The sequence below is a fragment of the Curcuma longa genome, chromosome 6 (assembly GCF_044706935.1).
Source record: "Curcuma longa cultivar G26 ecotype Majalengka, Jawa Barat chromosome 6, ITB_CL_G26_1.1, whole genome shotgun sequence".
In the NCBI taxonomy this organism is placed as follows: Eukaryota; Viridiplantae; Streptophyta; class Magnoliopsida; order Zingiberales; family Zingiberaceae; genus Curcuma; species Curcuma longa.
The window spans coordinates 4,823,826-4,843,750 of NC_133866.1; the positions used below are offsets into that span (position 1 = coordinate 4,823,826).

Consider the following 19,925-nt stretch of genomic DNA (forward strand, 5'->3'; position numbering starts at 1 on the left):
AGAGCTGTTTCCACTCGGACAACAGCATGTCCGGTGGGCCCTGAACCAGTAGGTCCCACCGGTCTAATTATCAAACTTAGACCGGATCAAATCAGCTTAGTTGATTCAACCAGATTTTGATATGTTCTAAATATTGCGGATGATCAAGCCATTTGAACCGTCCGACGCAAGTTCTTGCATGGTAGTGAATTACTCTTTTTATAACCAACCGTAGGGTTTCGTACGTAAAGTCAGCTGTTGTACACCTTGGGCTCATACACACTTATAGAAATGACCTTCATTCTGTCTCCTCCGTTTTTAGCTACGTGCGTAGAGGAGACGCGTAGGGGAAGCTCGAGTCTGATTCCCTATATCTTCCTTTTGGTAGTGTGTACAGACCACGAGGTTAGAGGGAGAGACGACATATAACGGCTTGATGCGCCTTTAATGTGATGGCGTAGCAAGGACCGGTGTTAGGAGGAACCATGCTTACACTACTGGCTAACACATCCCTCTTACAGCAACGACACCTAAAGCTAGTGTCAGGGAGTCATAGTTGAGGCTAAAGCCTAGCCTGACAGAGGTGGAGTGGCTGGGTTCATATGCGGAAGTGAGGTTGACTAAAAGAAAACAGCTGAAGTAGGGTTAATCGACGAAAATCCAAACGAGAGTCCTCCTTTGTCGGGAGAAGCAGCTTGCCGAGACATCGGAGGACAAGATAAGAGTCATCCTTTGCCGAGAGAGACTGTTTTGCCGAGACGTCGAGAGAGAGACGAGAGTCCTCTTTTACCGAGAGAGATTGTTTGCCAAGACGTCAAAGGACGAGACGAGAGTGGCAATGGCGGACTGGCACGAAGTGAACACTGTGGGCCGAGACGAGACAGAGGCCCACAGCCATGGGCGACACCTCGATCTCAGCTTTAACCATGGGAAGACTTACGGAAGAGCTACGTCACCCGGCTTGACCCCCCGCATCAGATCCGATCTACTAAATCTCCTCCTCCTCTTCGATAATGTTGGGTTCACCTATCGTCGAGAATTGAAATTGATCAGTGGAAAAATTCCCCATGGAAGAAGACTTGAAGATGGTTCGATCGGAAAAAGACTTAACCACCGAATCCTTCGGTTCACTGGCCGCGAGTCGGGATCCGGTCGGGCTTCGGAACACTTAGGCAAAAGAGCAAAGGCAAGACATGATCACTGCCTCTTCCAAACAGAGCAAAGCAGAAGGCTTGTTCTTCATTTATCCTGCACAAGCAGCACAAAAAACACTGTATGTTATATGATTGATGTTAGAGAGGAAAGATATTAAAAGACAATCGAAATAACTCCCGACGAACTTGTTGACGCGTATTATTTTCGTAGAATCGATCACGACATCGTCAATGATCTCCAATACAGAAAAGAGTGAACCCTCCTCTTATAACATGAGAGTTCTCAATTTCGATTGCACACAGGGGAAAGGAACCTCACCTGCACGATAGTAAACACTAAAAAAGAAAAAAAATTAAAAGAAAATTAATGAACAAGTTTTTATTTATTTATTTATTTTTCAATTAAAAATTCTGCATTTAGTTGAGTCCTGTGAACTGTGCTGGGAAATTAATTGGAGACGGCCATGGCCGGCGGCGGCGACCTCCGCGGAAGCTTTCAACAGGAGGCTCCGGGGGCGGCGCATTAAAGCCGAAGCTCTGCTGCTGATTAATTTCAAGGAATAAAAAGCAACACGAGACCCACGGAAAGGAAGGGAATCCAAAGCCAGCCCTCGACATCAACTTCTTCTTGCGAAGCTTTTCTGACAAATCAAAACTGTGAAATGGAAAGAAACAGGGAGAGAGGAAAAGATTTTTGAGAAAAAAATATTTGCAGAATCTGCAAGAGAAATGATAGTTTCATGTTAGAAATATTTGATTTATGACATAAGATAATAAATATTAATGTATATCATTTTGAGTTGATGTAGGAAAAAGATGGCTCTTTTGATAAAAAAGACTTTGTTCTCATTTTGAATAAGCATTTGTAGAGAGTAAAATCAAAGACAAATTTGAATTGGTTTGGTCTATTTGGTGCATTGATTTTGGATTGTATATGTCGACCACGAAAAGGAGATGGAGGAAAGAAAATGAAAGCTTTGATTTTGTCTTCTTCTTCTTCAATTACTATGATAGATGATGATCATTGTCGATCTTTATTAATCATCGGTTGCCGACGATCATCTAGGGGGCCGACTTGCCTACGGGGGTTGGAGGCTGAGCGAGAGATCGAAGAGGAGTTCGAACAGTTGATCATGAGGAGGGGTGCCAATTGGCCAACTTGGGTCCTTCAAGTGCGAGTGGAGCTTATGTGAAGAGGGATGTCGAGCGAGAAGTTAAGCCAATGAGGTGCGAAACTAATTTGGTGTGAGGATGAAGATTGAGTGAGAGATCAAGCCGACATGGTAAGGGGTGGAGGAGGGTGTGACCTTCAAATATCAAGGAGGCGAAAAATCAAGGAGGTGGCTCCAGAGGATGCTTAACCAAGTATGAAACAAATTTAAAATTTCTAGGGACTTGACAAAGCATCTAAAATTGGAGGGCAAATCGTCCAAGGGGTATCTTATTTTTATTTTTTATCAAAAAATATCTCATTCATATGTAAAATGACATAACTATCCTCTAATACTGCTCACATTATTATCTTACCTATATTCCTGCCTAAATCTTAAATCGATCAGCCGTATTATAATAACTACATATGTTGCAACAGTTACGATATCGTAGTTGCTACAATTACAACAGTTATAACAGCTATGAAATCAAAACTTGTTACAATATAGAAAATAACCTTAAATAAAAAGAACTAAAATTCTTCAAAGCGTCTGAAAAACTTTTAAACGATATTTTTTTGGGCCTAAAACTAAATCGTGATTGGTTACATATGAAAACGAATGTAGATCTTTGAACGAGTTTTGATTTGATATATTATGCATTCAACCCGAGATAAAAATTATGATCTTTCAAAATTTATCTAACATTCATAGTTGTAGTAATTACGATTTCGTAACTACTACAATGCACCTCCAATTCAAGATTTAGACAAAAAATATAGAAAAAAAAGAGATAATAATGAGAATAATATAGTAGAGGGTAGTTAAGTAATTATACATGAGGCGAGAATAGTACAGTAAAAGGTAGTTGAATAATTATATATGAAGATAGGACACCCTTTTAATAAAAAATCAGAGTATCATCGTGATTATTTTAAAAAATAAAACGTCTTTTTGATCTTTGCCCAATAAAATTTATCCCTAGGAAACGAAAGGGAGAAAAAAAAAGAGAGGAGATACTAGGCGGCAAAAAAGCTTTAAAATAATTTGAAGCACATAAACTGGTTAATTCTAAACAACCAAATTCTGAAGAAAAACTAAAATTCTTCAGAGCCTCTGAAAAGCTTTTAAATGATATTTTTGGACCTAAGACTAAATCGTGATTGGTTACATATGAAAACGAATGTAGATATTTGAACGAACTTTGATTTGATATATTATGCATTCAACCCGAGATAAAAATTATAATCTTTCAAAATTTATCTAACATTCATAGTTGTAGTAATTATAATTTCGTAGCTACTACAACTTCATAACTACTACAATGCACCTCCAATTCAAGATTTAGACAGAAAATATAGAAAAAAAAGAAAATAATAAGAATAATATAGTAGAGGGTAGTTAAGTAATTATACATGAGGCCAGAATAGTACAGTAACTGGTTAATTCTAAACAACCAAATTCTGAAGAAACTCTCAATCTCATAGATCATACATCTTTATACTTCCATCCAAAAAAAACCTTACTCTTCCACATCCCCTAACATTCATATATCAGCTATAAAAGTTCATGAAGCATTAATCATCTGATTCTAACAAACCATGTTCTAATCACTCCTTTTTCAACTCAATTATGAGTTATAGCAATTGAAGAACATTAAAAAACCATTGACAAAGGCACAATACTTGAATTCAATTGTTCAATAGTTAATTCAAACCTTAATTAATTTGTCAAAGCAAGCAACTACCTCATCTGATTATTAGGAATCCTTAATTATGTTAGTTCAATTAAATGTTACAGCAATCGATCATCAAGGAGACAAAGACAGTTCTAATGCCAGCTTAATCATAAATTCTTTTCTTGCAACCAAAAAGGCATTAGTTGTACCAATCCACCAACTCTAAGTTGACTTATGAGGTTGTGTTCATTCTTTGTTCAAAGAAGAAAAAAAGTTTAGAACAATTTGCTTCAAAAGATAGTACCAGAAGAATACTTGTATAATATGACAGGTTTCCTACCTTACATCAACAACTAACAAATCAAAATCATTGACGAGATTTTTCAGCAGAAGAAAATGAGTTTAAATAAGCTAAGTGTTAAGGTAATCTAGAGTATATTAGAAATAACAAAGTTTGAAGTCAAACTTGCAAGGCAGAAATGAAACTGACCTTTTGCTGTATGTTGGAGGAGATCAATTAGCCTTCAAGTTGAAGTTGAAGATGAGATGTGGAATCTTCAATAAGCTAAAATCATCTACAAGCATTCAAAAGTAGGGATGAGAAGGATGTTTGTTCACAAATTTTCAAATGTTTGCTGAAGCAAAGTTCTTATCTTCTCTTCAGACCTACAACAAAGAACAGAACAGTGAAATTGCAATTTGGAAATCATGGAACAAATGTTGAAATCCTCTTTGAATTGTGAAATCTCTTGATTTCTAACTAAACTATGGAATGCATTTACAGAAAAAAAGGAAGGAATCGACGTATATAAAATCTAAAGGAAGAATTGAAAGGTGAGGGGACAAATCCTATGTTTTTAGCTTAATGCTCAATCAACCGAGGCAAGGGAGATGCTGGCACTGGAAATGGTGCCGTGGCTCTCCTCGCAGAGAGCCAGGGCGCTCTCGAGGTTGGCGACGATGTCGGTCATGCTCGGGCGCTCCTTGCCCTCGACGTTGACGCAGTGGACGGCGGTGTACGCCACCAGCTCCACCGCCTCGGCCTCCTGCTGCAAGGGTGGTCCGACTCGGACGTCGAGCACCTTGCCGACCTCGCCGGCCACAACGAAAGGCACGGCGTAGACGACGACGCTGGTCGGGTTCCCGTCGTCGTCCTTGAAGATGGCCCTGCGGCCGGTGAGGACCTCGAGCATCACGACGCCGAGGCCGTAGACGTCGCTCTTGACGGTCAAGTGCTGGAGACCGTAGTATTCTGGGTCCATGTAACCGACGGTGCCCGCCGCCCGCAACGAGAGATGGTCGCCCTCCGACTCCGGCCCCATCAGGGAGAGACCGAAGTCCGACACCCGGGCGACCCAGTTCGCGTCTAGCAAAATGTTTGAGGACTTGATGTCGCGGTGGATGATCGGCGGCACGGCGTAGCTGTGGAGGTACTCTATTCCCCGCGCTGCGTCAAGAAGCACCTTGATCCTCATCTTCCACGAGTTCAAGACACTGGATTCTTCGCCGGTCTTCGGGTGGAGATGGTCGTAGAGAGCTCCGTTCTTCATGTACTCGTAGACCAGGAGCCGTTCCTCCTTCTCCTCGCAGTAGCCCACAAAGCCCACCAGGTGCTTGTGGTGGAGCCGAGAGAGAAACGCGAGCTCCGACTGGAAAGCGCTCTCCTTTTCCTGGAACTTGTTCGTGCGCGGCACCGACTCGCTCCGCTTGATTGCCACCTCACGCCCGTCTGCGAGCTTCCCCTTGTACACGGTGCCGAAGCTGCCACCCCCAATTTTGGTCTCGAAGGAGAAATTGTTGGTGGCAGCGGCAAGCTCCTCAAAGCTGAACTCCTCAGCCCGGTCCTTGAAGGAGGACGGGCCGCTCCTCTGCCGCTTCATCACCCGCGACCCCTGGCGCCGGAAGATTCGAGACCGCGAGGCGGAAGGCGACACGAAAGGACTCGAAGATGGGCCGCCCGTCCCAGAAGAATGCCCGGTGTGAGGCCCGCCGTTAGCGGAGGCTGTAATCGTTGGTTGAACGGAGTTGTGGACTTTCTTGCGCCTGCCAATGCCAACCCATATGCAATAGACAATGGAGCAGAGACCGGCGAATGTACCGACCGACCCAACGATCGCGAAAGCCAGCCACCCCCTATTAGTCCTTGAAGAAGAAGACGGAGGGAACTGTGGCGGTGGCGGAGACGGAGGGGACGATTGTTGGGTTAGATCATCGCAACGCTGGCATATAACTTCGGAACCTGAACACAGGTTTTCCGAATTAGGGAACACCCCGCAACGGCAAGAACTCCGGTTGGAGATGCAAATTCCAGGTAGAATTTCTTGCAAAGGAACCCTCGTCACCGCCGGGTTGTTCCTATCCGTCCCCCAGCAAAGCACACTAAAGTTCGCCGTTGTTAGGCCGCAGGTAAGGTTACCACCGGCGACGATTAACTCGAAAGCAGTCATGTTCACTGGTGCGTACTCACCGCCCGTGCCTCCATCCCAGCAGACTACCGTGCCGTTGGTTCGCCTGACCGCGCAGGTGTGATTGAAACCCAGCGCGAGGCTCCTGAACTCGAACACTGAGTTAGGGAAGGGAGGCGTCTGGCCGTTGCTGCATATTACGCGACCTCCGGTGTCGATGCTGCAAGCGTGGTTATCGCCGGCGTATATTCTCAACACGGTGGCGTTGACGAAAAAGGCCTGGATTTCATCGCCGAGAGGTCCCCAACAGCGTACGGAGTTGTTAGTATTCACAGCGCAAGTAAAGGTCTGACCGGAGGTGAGGGACCTGTAAGAACCGTTGGCAAAGGAAGGGAATCTGCGGTTCTCCCTCCACCACCGGACGCCGGTGCGGCCAAGATCGATGCTGGCGATCTGGGCCGCTCCGACGGCGAGCTCCTCGAGGCCATCCGGGCCGTTGTAGAGCCGCTTCGGGCGAAACGCTGTGGCGGAGGAATCCGATGCGTTCCAGCAGAAGAAGGCGGTGCCTCCGCTCCTCAATCCGCAGAGGGAGGCGCTCCCACCGGAGATGGAACTGAAGGAGATATTGGGCGGGATGGGGAAGGACGATGCGCTATCCCCTGGCCGGGCGCAGCGGATGCTACTAGGGAAGCCGTACGTGACGCCGCATACAGTTGACGATTCGGCCGCGATGGCGATGGTAGAGGCGGAGCCGGCGCCGCAGGCCGGGGAGGGAGAGAGGACCGCCAAAAGCGTCACGAGCACCAGGATCGCGGCGGCGCCGGAGTGAAGCAACATCGCCGGAGGCTACCACATGGAGGAGGAGGAGGAGGAGGAGGAGGAGGATCGGGATCGATGTCGGCGGCCGAGGAGGGTTTTAAATCGAGACGAAAGGAGAAAGGAAACAGAAAAGAAAACCCGGACGGAGGGCGGAAAGGAGGGCGGAAGCGGGCGCGGATTATGGAAGCGACCGCAGAAATCCGCTTTAATTAAAAATTTGCGCAAAAATCAAAACGTACCTTTTATTTTTATTTTAATTAAAATTATTATAATATAAAAATAATTAGCAAACCATTCCCATTTCTATTCACAATAATTAATGAATTATATATATATATAAAACTAATATCCTGTACGATGTATCCTATGCGACCCATGCGCGACACCTGTGATCCACCACCACTGTCGCCGCCCTCGCTGCGCCGTCCAACCATGGTCGGCCGTCGCCTCGGGTGCTCGCCGGTGCTCCGTCTAGTAGCGGATTCCGATCGGATAGTGATCGAAATCCGACGAATTTCAATCTAGAAACGCGGTCGGTAGTGTCTGGCGTCGGATTCCAACTAAATCACGATCGGATTCCGACCAAATCACAGTCGGAGACCGATCGAGGAAGGATCGACGTCGATCCTTCCTCGATCAGATTTGGTCAGAATCCGGCGCTAGTGCACACACTGTCGGCCAAATTGCGGCAGGATTCCGACCAAATCGCAATCGGAGACCAGCCGAGGAAGTCGGTCTCCGGCCTCAATTTGGCCGGTAGTGGCGGTGAGCGGGCACGGATCACGTTTTCGGGCAAATTCAACGGATTCCGACCACTATCCTGTCGAAATCCGCCGCTGGAAGGAGCATCGGCAAGTGGCATGTCGATCGGCCCTGAGATGGCGAGCAGTGGTGGTCGGCAAGGCGGCGGCAGCGGTAGCGGCAGTGGGTCGGAGGTGTCGTGCACGGGTCGCGCAGGATAAGTCGCGCATGATATCAAATTTCTATATATATATTCAATCTTATTTATTTAGTCTAGTAAATTATTCAAATTTATTTCATTTAATTAAAACTTGTATATATTAAATTAATATAAAAAGTTCTGTTAAATTTTTTCCAAATAAAATAAATTATATACTATATTTTAATTAAAAAATTATAAAATATATACATATATAATTTGATTTAAAGGCCTCTTGTCGCGTTTCATTTATGTCCATTATGATTTAATTAAAAATGTTTGTTATAAGTTTAAATTTCTTGATACAAAGGATAAATTTTTTTAAAAAAAATTGTGATAATTATTATTGTTATTGGTGAGTTATTAATGTTAATTTATTAAACAACGGTGGGAGAAATAAATCCATTTGTTTTTTATTCCCACAATTTAATTGATGAGGTCGAGTAACATCCACCGTGCTATTTAAATTATTTTTTTGAATAAAATAATTTATTAAATTAATTGTCTAAGTAAGAAAATATAAATATATTAGTTTCTGTTTTTTTAGGAAGAGAAACATAGAAAGTAATTAATTTATTAATTATTTCCCATTAATTTGATAAAAATTATTCGTAGGTCGTAAAAATATTTTTTTACAATTCTATTTTTAATTATTATTTTATCCATTTGATTAAATACAATTGTATTATTTGATAAAAAATTCTTTTAACAAGTTTGATTAAATTACTTGTATCAATTTTTAGAACTAAAAAAAAAATAGGATGAATGTTGTAAGGAAAGTATCGAAATTATTCGGGCTCGGGAAACCTAAGGTGTTTGGCATTTGAGCTTGAAATCATATTCGGAACCAAATGGTGCTCGACTTCAAAGAATAGCACAAGGGCATCGGGTTTGTGAGTGAATGATGCTCGACATTGGAGATTGAGGTTCAAGAAAGAAGGGCATATGATTGATTTTATGATATCTTATTCAGGGAAAGAAGCAACGGGGAATAAAGATGATCAACAATAACGAATGTTAAGACCATTCTACCGTATCAAATGATAATAAAAATATATGATATTGATTCAATTAAAATCAGCTTTTAAGACCATTCAATATAAACATATGTTATGGTTCGTTTAATTCAAATTATTATATATAATCTCGATTATATGATTATAAGATAATAACATAATTAAGATTATAAAGTTAAAAATACAATCTAATATTGTTTGGTTCAACTTATTTATTTGGAAAATAAAACATAATCAATTTTATATTTTCTATATTACCCTTATTCAAATAAATTAAATTAATAATATTAATATTAATAATATTAATTATGATAATAAATTAATAATATATAAAAAATATAATTTGCTTAAATTTAAAAAATTTATATATTTTGAATAAAACAATTCATTAAATTAATAAATATAATTCGTTAATTTTAATTTTTTAAATTTAAAATAAATTTAGATATATTTTAATAAAATAATTTGTTAAAATAATTATTTTAATAAAATAATTTATTAAATTAATAAATATAAATTTTAATGTTATTTTTAGAATTTAAAATAAATATATATTTTAATATAATAAATTATTAAAACAATTATTTCAATAAAATAATTCATTAAAATAATTATTTATAATTCAATAATTTTATTTTTTAAAATTTAAAATAAATTATCTTTTTTAAATTGATAAGTATGTAAATTAAAATTTATTAAATTAGTTAATTTTATTTTATTTAAATTTAATAATAAATTAACTCAGTTTTAAAATTAGAAGGTAATCAAGAAAAAATTTTTATTAACTTTCAAAATTATAAAAAATCTTAAACTATCAAAGTAATCATATTCTCGAATTATAACTCATTTGATTTGATGATGTAAAGAATCGATTATAATTTGAATCATATAAAATTATATAAGTAATTATCAATTATAATCATCAATCAAACACTTTATGTGTATTTAAAAAAAATCTATGGATGCGTGTCAATTCAGTCCACCTTGATTTTTTTTTAAAAAATTGGAGATGAATTATTAAACACTGTGAGCGGTGGTATTACATCATCATCGTTGACAACGACGACTGTCCGCGTCGGGTGTCGCGGACCGGGTTTAAGCCGGTTCGAGCGGCGATTCTCACGTGAGCAATTACTCGGTCGAACGCGAAGTGAACGCGCACCGCCCAAGGCGCGCGTTGCTGCGTCCTTCTTCGATGTCTCCGGCTCGACCCGGTTCGGATCAAGCCGTGGGTCCCCCTGAATTTTGGCGAGCGATTTGTGCCGGTTCGCTATCGAGCGAAGGCGACAGAAAAGGGAGGAGAAAGGAAAGACGCCGTTGAAGGCCTAGTTTAGGTCTCTGTTTACTTGCAGGGATGAAAGGAACAACCTCTACAATTTATTATAAAAAATTTCTTTTGCTGTAAAAAAATAATTTAATAAAATTTAAGTGAAGAATTATTTTAAATTTTTTATGTATAATAATAATAAATAATGTCATTTTAATATGTTTACTTAATAATCTTTTCTCCTTCATTCTTTTATTCTATTCTTCCTCCTAAGTAAACAGCTGACTACGTCAGCCAACACACTTCCTCCACGGGTCAAGCTACGTCACACGAATCTTGGAGCACACGTGTACAGTCCGACCACCGTTCATCGGCCTCCTGGGGAAGATAAAAGCGACTGGGTTGGCCCGCGCATCTTCCCACCTCCTCCGCCACCGTCTCCGCCGCTTCGCCCAACGCCTCCCTCCTCCGCCACCGTCTCCGCCGCTTCGCCCATCGCCTCCCTCCTCTGCCACCTCGTCTTGGATAATCGTCAAACACTCCTAATGGCTCTCCGCGGCGGCGGCGATTTCCAACAACCCCAAACCCCGACGGTGGGCGAGTCCGACCTCCTCGTCGCCCCTCGATCCGTCACTTACTGGTTAGAAATCGACGCCATAATCGTTACATTTCGTTACTTCTCGGTCGAAATCTTGATCCTCGATTAATAAATCCGTCGTCTTTGTGTTGTTTTTGGATGCAGCTGTGGTTCTTGCGGTTACGCTCTGAACCTGAGCTCCGCCGACCGGAACATGGCCAATATTGGCTCCAAATATAGGAAGACCATCAAGAAGGGGATCGTCTCTTTCATATCGGTGGACGAGAGCCGCTTCTCTCAGGTGGAGGAGCTCCGCTGTCGTCCCTACTTCAAATCGAGACATGTTTGGGGGTTGTTGAGACGGAGGACCAAATTGTTCTGCCGAAACTGTCGAAACTTCGTCGGCGTTGGATACGAAGACGGCATCCCCTCTCCGGACACTGCTTCCGGGAATGGAAAGAAGTATGATACCATGATTAGGGCGCTGCAGCCGTCGTCTTCCAAATAAACCTGGTATTCTCTCTACCCGATGTTCTTCGGCATGTTTGACATCTTCGGCATATGCTTCACTTGCAATTGCATGTTTAAGGTTGAAATTGCTAGATCACCAAATGCAGTTGCTAAGCCTAAGCATGTTCTTCTTTGATTTGTTTATAGATCTGTCTCTGAACGTGAGACTTGTACATGGTTTTGTTGTGATTAGTGTATGTAGATGGTATCAATTCTCTGCATGAAACTAAAGATGATTTTGGATGAAGTTATTCTGTGTGATCAAAATTTTTAATTTGTTTTGTTCTGTTGGTCTTTTCTGAAGGTGATTGACATATTGACACCATACTACCAAACATTTATAGTTTGACAAACCCTCAACCCCTCTTAACCTTTCGAGATCACTAGCATTCGTGCTCAAGCTTACTTAGCATTTAGCTCAGATTCAGATGGATTTAAGTGTTGGAGTGTCCACTTCGGCATCAAAAATTGCCAGTGTGAGTGTCAACTTAGTCTGGAGGATGTCTTTTAAATTTTATGAACCTTATAGTCATATACTGTGAGTCTATATACGATTTTTGAAACTTAAAACTACAATATATGAATACATAAGTATTAGAAATATCGATAAACAGGTAATCGGGCATTATGGTTTACTTAATCTATATAGTGTAATTTCCAAATACATTATAATGAAAGCTTTGTGTTCTATTCAAGTGGAGCCTTGGGATTAATGTTTGTGTGATTCAATCCTTCTCTAGAAGATCACCTATGAAGGGACTGATGAAATTTGCATCCTTAGAACATTGAGGAAGGTAACTGTTATACTTAGAGTTCTCAAAATTTATCGTAAGGCGAAGATAGTTACAACTGCAAAATTAGTACCTCCCTGTGCATTTATCATGCTTGAAGTCGACGGATTTTAAGAAATACTACATTTCTTCTTTGGTTAGAAGGAAACTAATATGTTGGAGCTTTTCACAGACTTTTCTATGAAAGTGTCCTAATCAATTTGGATCGATGATTGAGTCTAAGGTGAAGATTGTTTTGCAGTAAATCTCATTGTTCAACAATTAACACTAGTGATAGGAAGGAGCACATCAAGGAAAAAGAAAATAGATGGTCAATTGCTTAATGTTTAAGTTCCCCAAGGATGAAAAAAAAAAACCTTAGGTGAAAAATCCTTTCCATATGTGATTTGAGGAAGGGTGTCTTCTACACTAATCTTAAAATGTGTTTGTTGTATTTAGTGGTGCTGTGAGATGATGTAATCTCTACTTAGCGAAGTGTTGCGAGGTGTCACAACATACGAGTAACAAAAAATTCATATTTAAGAGTGTTGCTAATATTTCGATACGCAAATAGTGTCTTCTCATACCTAAGTAGTTTTGACATGAAATGCCATTTACCTCATCGACTCTGCGGTAATCTTTGTTACTGATATCTTTCTTAGCAACATTGCATTTGGGGATTGTTTTAGTCTAAGAGTTTCGCTACTCAGTGCAGGTACACTGGTTTACAACATGATGTCTGACTCACAGATGAAGCTTTGCTGAAACAATTTGAAGAAGCCAGCAATGCTAGTAAATGACAAGAACTGGAAGTGCACCCGGTTTGTTGCCCAAAATGGATTGATAGAAGACCCTCCCAGCTTCTAAAAGAAAATGGCAATGATAAATCCATGGTCAGAGGATGAACAAAGAAGCTTTCATGGTGATGCTTGCCGGACAAAAGCCACAAGTCTTTGAGCTTCAAAGTGGAGAAATGGTTGAATCACAGAAAGCAGCAGCAGCGATACTTAACGAGCTAACTCCGACCTCGTTGCATTCGAACAAAACTGGAATCACCAGAGCTGCAATGATCAAGAAGTATGCTGAAGAACTACTCCCAGTTGGAAGTTCTTACATCCAGCACTAGTCTGATCTTGAGCTGCAAAAGAGGTCCAGGGTTTCAGCAGCAAGGGAGTCTTAACACCTGAGTGATCTCGGTTGGTCGCAAAATGGTGCTAGATCTAGTCGTTAGCCCTTGAGATTCATATGCTGCAAGTGCGGTTAGACCCGATGCATATGTTCGGAGGACCAGTGATACAAAGCAACAGGGAATATGAATCCCTAAACTTCACCTTCTTTCGAATGAGCTTCAGAGTAACAGTTTCTAGCTAGACACAAGTGGAGAGAAAGCATCAAATTTTGGCCATCCAGTTCATGCTTGCACTTGTGATTCACAACAAAAACAATGTAGTAGATTGCTATCATAATGGAAAGAGATAAATTTTCTGAAGCTACTGGTCTCATAATCATCTGTGAAGAAATATATCGAGAAATTACAGTTTACCACTACAGAGAAAGGTATTGTCCTGTAATAACCAACTTAATCATAGTTTAAACTTCTAACACAACTCTATTAGAATGTTCTTTTTATTGATTTTTCTATTATATTTTATTATTATTGATTATTATTTAGCTAATATGTTAATCTTTTATTTGGAAGGCTTCAAATTGCACATAGATGAATTTTTTTAATGAATTATTCTAGAGATATAAAAAAACACTTACAATATATCTTTCCATAAATTATCACAAATTTTAAAAAAAAATTTTATAAGTTGGTTAAAAAAAATGTTTCAAATCCCAGTCAGTCTCATGGGCGGTTAATGGCCGACCCAGTCCCACGGAAGTTTCCCACCGACCATCAGGGTAAATCAGGAAGCGCATACGACGGCCAATCCACATGCCCAACATCCTTTGATTACGTTCTTCATTTGGAAGAAAATTCTTACAAATACGTCATAGCTGGGGATCGAACCGCGAGTCTCTGGGTCACAACTCGGATGTCCTGCCGTTGTAAAATTAATTTTATAAGTTGGTTAAAAGAACTTATAGTAATTTGCTCTAATTTTTTTTATCATAAAACAATATTGAATGCTTCAATTCCAATATTAATGGAAGATTTAGATACGTGGATTAACACAAAAAACTTCAATATTAATTGAAAATATTCTAGTATTTTTAAAACTCAAAACTACCCTAATATTAATTAATATAATTTTTTTATCATAGTTAAATAGTTTTAAGAAATATTAAAGTAATTTTAATTAATATTAAAAATAATTTAGATATAAGCAATTTTAATATTTTTGCGGACGTGAAGGGGAATGAAATCGAGTTAAATGGCCGGCGGAGTCCAGGCTTTTGGGCTCCCTTTTTATGGGTTCAGTTTTCGCATCTCTTCTTCTTCTTCTTTTGTTCTTCTCTCCACAGCGTGGGCGCGGCGTACGGCTTTTCTACCGGGCCGCCGGCGACGACCATCGGAGACCGGAAACAGTGAGTAGCTTCCGCATTTCCTTGCGTCGGCGTTTGCCGAAGGCTCGTTCTTTGGGTTGTTTCGGGTTGCGGAAGGAATAGGAGCGGAAAAAGATATCTTGTGCTTACTTTTTTGTGGTTCTTCGGCGACAGGAGGAGAAACCCTAGAAAAGAAGCGCTCTTAGTGCGCGTTTGGTTGCGATTTATTGGATCTGCTCGCCAGCAGAGCCGTCAGGGATCGGCGTGTATCCGGGGACGGCCAGAGGGCCTTTGGTCCGAGGAGGGTTCCTAGGGTTTGCTTTAATTAGATAGGCGTGGGGTTTTGAGCTCGATGCTCTTTGGAGCTGGGTAAGTTGATGCCTCCCGAACCATCGCCATGGGAGCGGAAGGAGTACGCATTCAAGGATCACCGGAGGCACGAGCGTGGGGAGGTCTTTGGTGGAAGTGGCGGCGGCTCCTCATCTTCCTTGAGGTGGAGGGAGTCCTACCACGGTTCCTGTGACTTTTCCCGTGCTTCCGCCCGCCGACCGCTTTCAGGTAAAGTAGCTCATTCTATCGTCTTTCCAGATCCGTGCTATCTATATAAAATCTTGGGGCCTTTCTTGCTGTTTTCTTTTGTGTTCTTCCGTCTCCGTTCTAATTTGTAGAGGTTTTCTCTATATGAAGTTCATTATCGGCAGGGCGGGGATCACCACCAGGTGTATCCGGAGGACTCTGCTGGACGTGGGTTCGCATGGATGGAAGATGATGATTTAAGGTTGCCTTCTACTAGATGCTTCAGTAGCTGCCGCATGAGCGTATACAGTAGGGAGAACCGAGGATCTCTTCGTCAATCCCCTGGCCTGGATGTCAGTGACCTCCCCATACAGCAACACCATCAGGAAACCAATGTGACTGACTTTTCCAGAGGGCAACACCGGGAAACTAATGCAACTGACATCGATCAGGAAATCAATGTGACCGCTCACAGGTCTGTCACTGCTCTGGTCTCTTCAACATCTCAGACCTCACTGAACAACAACGATAAAATTGATGGTGTTGATGATGGCTTGGGCTCAGGCCAAATATTTGATCATCGGGAGCATTCATTGGGTTCGATACCCTGGAAGAAATGGATCCGTTCATCCTCAGCTAAGAAGGGTAGATCTGAGATGGAGGATGCAGGAACTAAGCTGGGGTCGCCTGTGGAGAAGGAAACTCTTGTCCAGGCTCCAGCAGCTTCTTCTTTTGCTTCAACTAAAAGTGCTTTTAAGAAACCACGACTTGGATGGGGGCAAGGGCTTGCCAAGTATGAGAAGCAAAAGGTGGAAGGATATACAGAACCTTCTGTTGGTGCATGCGTGTCGCCATCAACTCCATGTTCAACTACATGCAGCTCATCACCAGGTGAGTTGATGTTTCTTATTGTTGGTTCTTCATTTGCTATCTTGAATAGGTTGTTGATTTCTCAGATTATTTTTGGCATAAATATCTTCTCATCGGTTCTTGCTTTAGATTTCTCAGATATGTCTAGTTATTCCTAATTTGATTGGTTGCTCGTTAATGACCTAGACTTTGATCATATATAAATACTTTGATTGGATCATTGAAAATATTGGTATGGCATATTTTTATGGACAACAAGTCATTTGGTATTTTGCTGCCCTATGAGATTTCATGACAACTGACGAGGAATGTAAGTTATATTGTTCATGTATCTCATAGTTTGACTCTAGTTCTTAGGATGTCATCGTTTTTGGTAAGTACCCTTCTATTTTTAGTTGATCCCTTGTTCATTCATGTGGCTTGGTGTTAGTAATTATATATAAAATTGTCATAGTATTATTGTCCCTTCGAACTTTAGCTGAGTTTATTTACATATCATTCAGCTAGACCTAAATCACTCAATCCTTATTCCTGTGCAACATATACATGACTCTCCTGTATGTTTCATTCATTTATTCTATTTAGCATAAATTAGTGCATTCAAAAATTGATCTACAGGCATGATTATCTTGACAATCTAGGCCAAATAATCAACCTAAATTACTGGTAGTATACTATTTACAATACAACATCTAGGAGTTCTTATTTTGTGATAGGGGACAATGGTATCAAAACTTAGATTGGTTATGTGCTTGCTAAGTTACAGTGTGCTTTTATTTGCAGTTAGATCCACTTGTTATTTTCTACTTAAAATCCAGCATTCTGTTCCATGATATAATTTATTGCAACTGGTCCAATTACATGGTCTCCAACAAAAGGTTCTTTTATAGGAAGATTAATTGGGGTCCACACTTTCGGCATTCTGAGTCAGTGTAATAGATTCCATATATTTTTTTAGGAAGCTGTAACTCATAGTCACAGACATGCAGGGACAACAACATATTGTATTAACTTTTTTATAACAATCATAAAACTTGCACTTGGAACAAAATGTTCCAAAACTATTGTACCTGCTGTGTGCGCGCGCATGTGCGCGTGTTGTCCACAGCCTTTTGTTTCTATTAGTTTTTATTATTGTGAAGTGAGTGATCTTCTCTTTTACCTGATTATCTAGTTTTATGGCTTTTGTCAGAACAGACAGCCTTGGCCCTTATCGTATACAATAAATTAAATCCTTCATCACAAAAATACTCAAATAGCATGTCGACACATAATAGCACCTGATTGGGATTATTGCTCTTGAACCCCAAGCAGATCACTTCATACGATTAATCGATAATAAAGCACGACCGATCCAGTCGCCAATAAAACATATGCAGGAGAAGGTTATAATTATGAACCATGCAAACTACAACAATAGAACGAACAATAAGCACGCATCAATTTTGGGCTAATGGTGCAATGGTTAAGGTCCTCCGATGAATCATAAAGATTTCAAGTTTGAGATTTAGTTGTGGTATATTGTAGGAGTGATTTCTTTCTAGTGAATAATGGGTCAGAGGAAATTGATGGTTTAGATGGGTATCGTAAGAGTTTTTTAATTTATCTTCATGGTCGATAGAAAATTTTTTATGGATATGCTGGTCACTTTCGTATTATGAATTACTCAACGTAAATGATATGTGTATTTATAAGTCATGGACTCAGAGGTGTTTGAAAATTGTTAACCAAATGAACGCATATAGTAAATTTAATTTAAAAAAAAAATATAAAACTATATATATAAATGGTGGCATATGGTTGAAATAACGAAGGTGCGTACTTCAATTAAATTATGGAACTGTGAATTAATAATGATAATAAATTTACACAAAATGGTTAATTTAATGCAGTGTGAAGGGGGTTTTCGCCCTTTTGACCTAAAGATTTGAGTTTATCTTATTTCACAGCCTATTGCATTTTATGCATGTCCCATCATACAAATTAATTGATTTACTATTAAAATGTCAAAGCAAATAAAATTGAGAAACAACATGACTAATAAATTGATATTATGTATTAATCAAATAAATTTATTATAAATACTTTCTTCCTAAAACACGTTACACGTTACATTTAATCAAATAAAATATTCTTACTAATATAAATATAAGTGTCATTTCGAGATAAGCAATTGCGGCCTTGCGGGTGTGAAAACAAACGAAGGGAGAAAGTGAAAAAATAATCCTCACATAATGCAATCTTAATCAATTAGATACACGTTAATCTCAAAGATCAATAAATTAAACAAAAACATAACACAAAATTAATGAAGGTTGACCATTTGTCAATCGAAGATTGTCAAACCGCATTTAATTTATAATTATTTTTCAAAATATAATTTCTATATATATATATTTTACGGTGGAGTCGCATAGTAGAAATTATTTATGATTTCTTTTCATTGAACTCCAAACAAAAATCGCTAAACTTAGAACAAACATTACCATATATTTAAACACGATTACAAATATTTAAAAATTTTACAATTAGCTCCCCCATTTTTTATTATTTTCTAAAATAAAAATTCCCTTTAGAATTTCAAAAGTAACATGAAGTCCTTCAAACTTTTAAAATTCTAAAGGGCATTTTAAAACTAGAGGGGAAAATATGATATAAATTTATCGATATATTATTATATTTATCCCTTGATTTAATTCAACCATGCTTCTCTTGTGTATAAATGTAGTCGGTGTGCGCCACCAAAGTCCTTCTCATCAAGCATTCATCCTCTTCTTCTCCATTACCACATCCTTCTACTTTCTCTTCCATCACCTCCTTTTCCAAACCCTGAAACCAATATAAAAAACATATCAAAACAAAATCATATCAAGAAAAAAGTATTTTTTTTTCCTCCTTAAAAATTGAGGGGAAAAAAACATACCTTAAAGTTGTCTTCCTTTGGATGATGATCAATTAGCCCTGACCTACCTGCATGAACTAAAGACACAAAGAGGAGAGCAACCAACAAAAACATGATATTTCTGGAGCTAAATGCCATGCTCTATTACTTGGGGTTTCTAGTTGCACTAGATAAAGGTTGAGGCATGGAAGTGGAGATGGAGAGGGCTTAAATAGTGCATGCTGTAAGATTTTATATATATATATATATATATATATATGAACAGAAGAAAAGAAGTGATTTTGAAATAAATGCTTTCCCATTTGGAGGTGTTTGATTTGGAGCCTCAAATTGGATGAATTGGATTGTATTAGGGAAGGGGAGATGTCAATGCATTTAATTCCATTCAATGAGTTGGATTTTTAGCCAGAGAGGTTTTGAGAAGGAAATGGATTTTTAGTCTTCTCAGCATTTTAACAAAAAGCACATGTACAGTTTTGAAATTATTAAAGAGTGTACTATATTTTAATATTTACAAAGACCACACTTCTTTCTCAAAATATTTGCTTGATGCCACCAATGACCTTCAATAGCATGACCAAATTTGTCTTAGTTGCACTTAGTCGTGTTGTTGCTATTAGAACCGATGGAATCAAAATATCTCTGTCTTAGTTGCACTTAGTCGTGTTGTTGCTGTTAGAACCGATGAAATCAAAATATCTCTACAATAGCATGATATTATTCACTTTAGGTTTAAACCCTCATGGTTTTATTCTTGGGCTCAACCCAAAAAGCCTCATACCAATGGAGATATCTTCTATCCTTTTAAATCCATGATCTTTTCCATGTGTTTTAGATATGAGACTATATTTGCACTCTTGCACTCCAACAATTCTCCTCTT

The 19,925-nt window shown here is 39.4% G+C and overlaps 3 protein-coding genes across 3 annotated transcripts; 2 read left to right on the forward strand and 1 right to left on the reverse strand.

The window, feature by feature from the left end:
- Positions 1-3,815: 3,815 nt before the first annotated feature.
- Positions 3,816-7,313, reverse strand: LOC141830919 (putative serine/threonine-protein kinase-like protein CCR3). Its single transcript, XM_074718368.1, has one exon. It carries the CDS (start codon positions 7,202-7,204, stop codon positions 4,832-4,834), a length of 2,373 nt encoding a protein of 790 aa, XP_074574469.1. The 5' UTR covers positions 7,205-7,313; the 3' UTR covers positions 3,816-4,831.
- Positions 7,314-10,853: 3,540 nt separating this feature from the next.
- On the forward strand, positions 10,854-11,499 carry LOC141830926 (uncharacterized protein At4g08330, chloroplastic-like). Its single transcript, XM_074718374.1, has 2 exons — positions 10,854-11,049; positions 11,152-11,499. Exons 1-2 carry the CDS (start codon positions 10,955-10,957, stop codon positions 11,492-11,494), a joined length of 438 nt encoding a protein of 145 aa, XP_074574475.1. The 5' UTR covers positions 10,854-10,954; the 3' UTR covers positions 11,495-11,499.
- Positions 11,500-15,133: 3,634 nt separating this feature from the next.
- Positions 15,134-16,975, forward strand: LOC141830479 (uncharacterized). The gene is made up of 3 exons (XM_074717906.1): positions 15,134-15,319; positions 15,425-16,163; positions 16,926-16,975. The coding sequence occupies exons 1-3, from the start codon at positions 15,134-15,136 to the stop codon at positions 16,973-16,975; spliced, it is 975 nt and encodes a 324-aa protein (XP_074574007.1).
- The last annotated feature ends 2,950 nt before the right edge of the window (positions 16,976-19,925 follow it).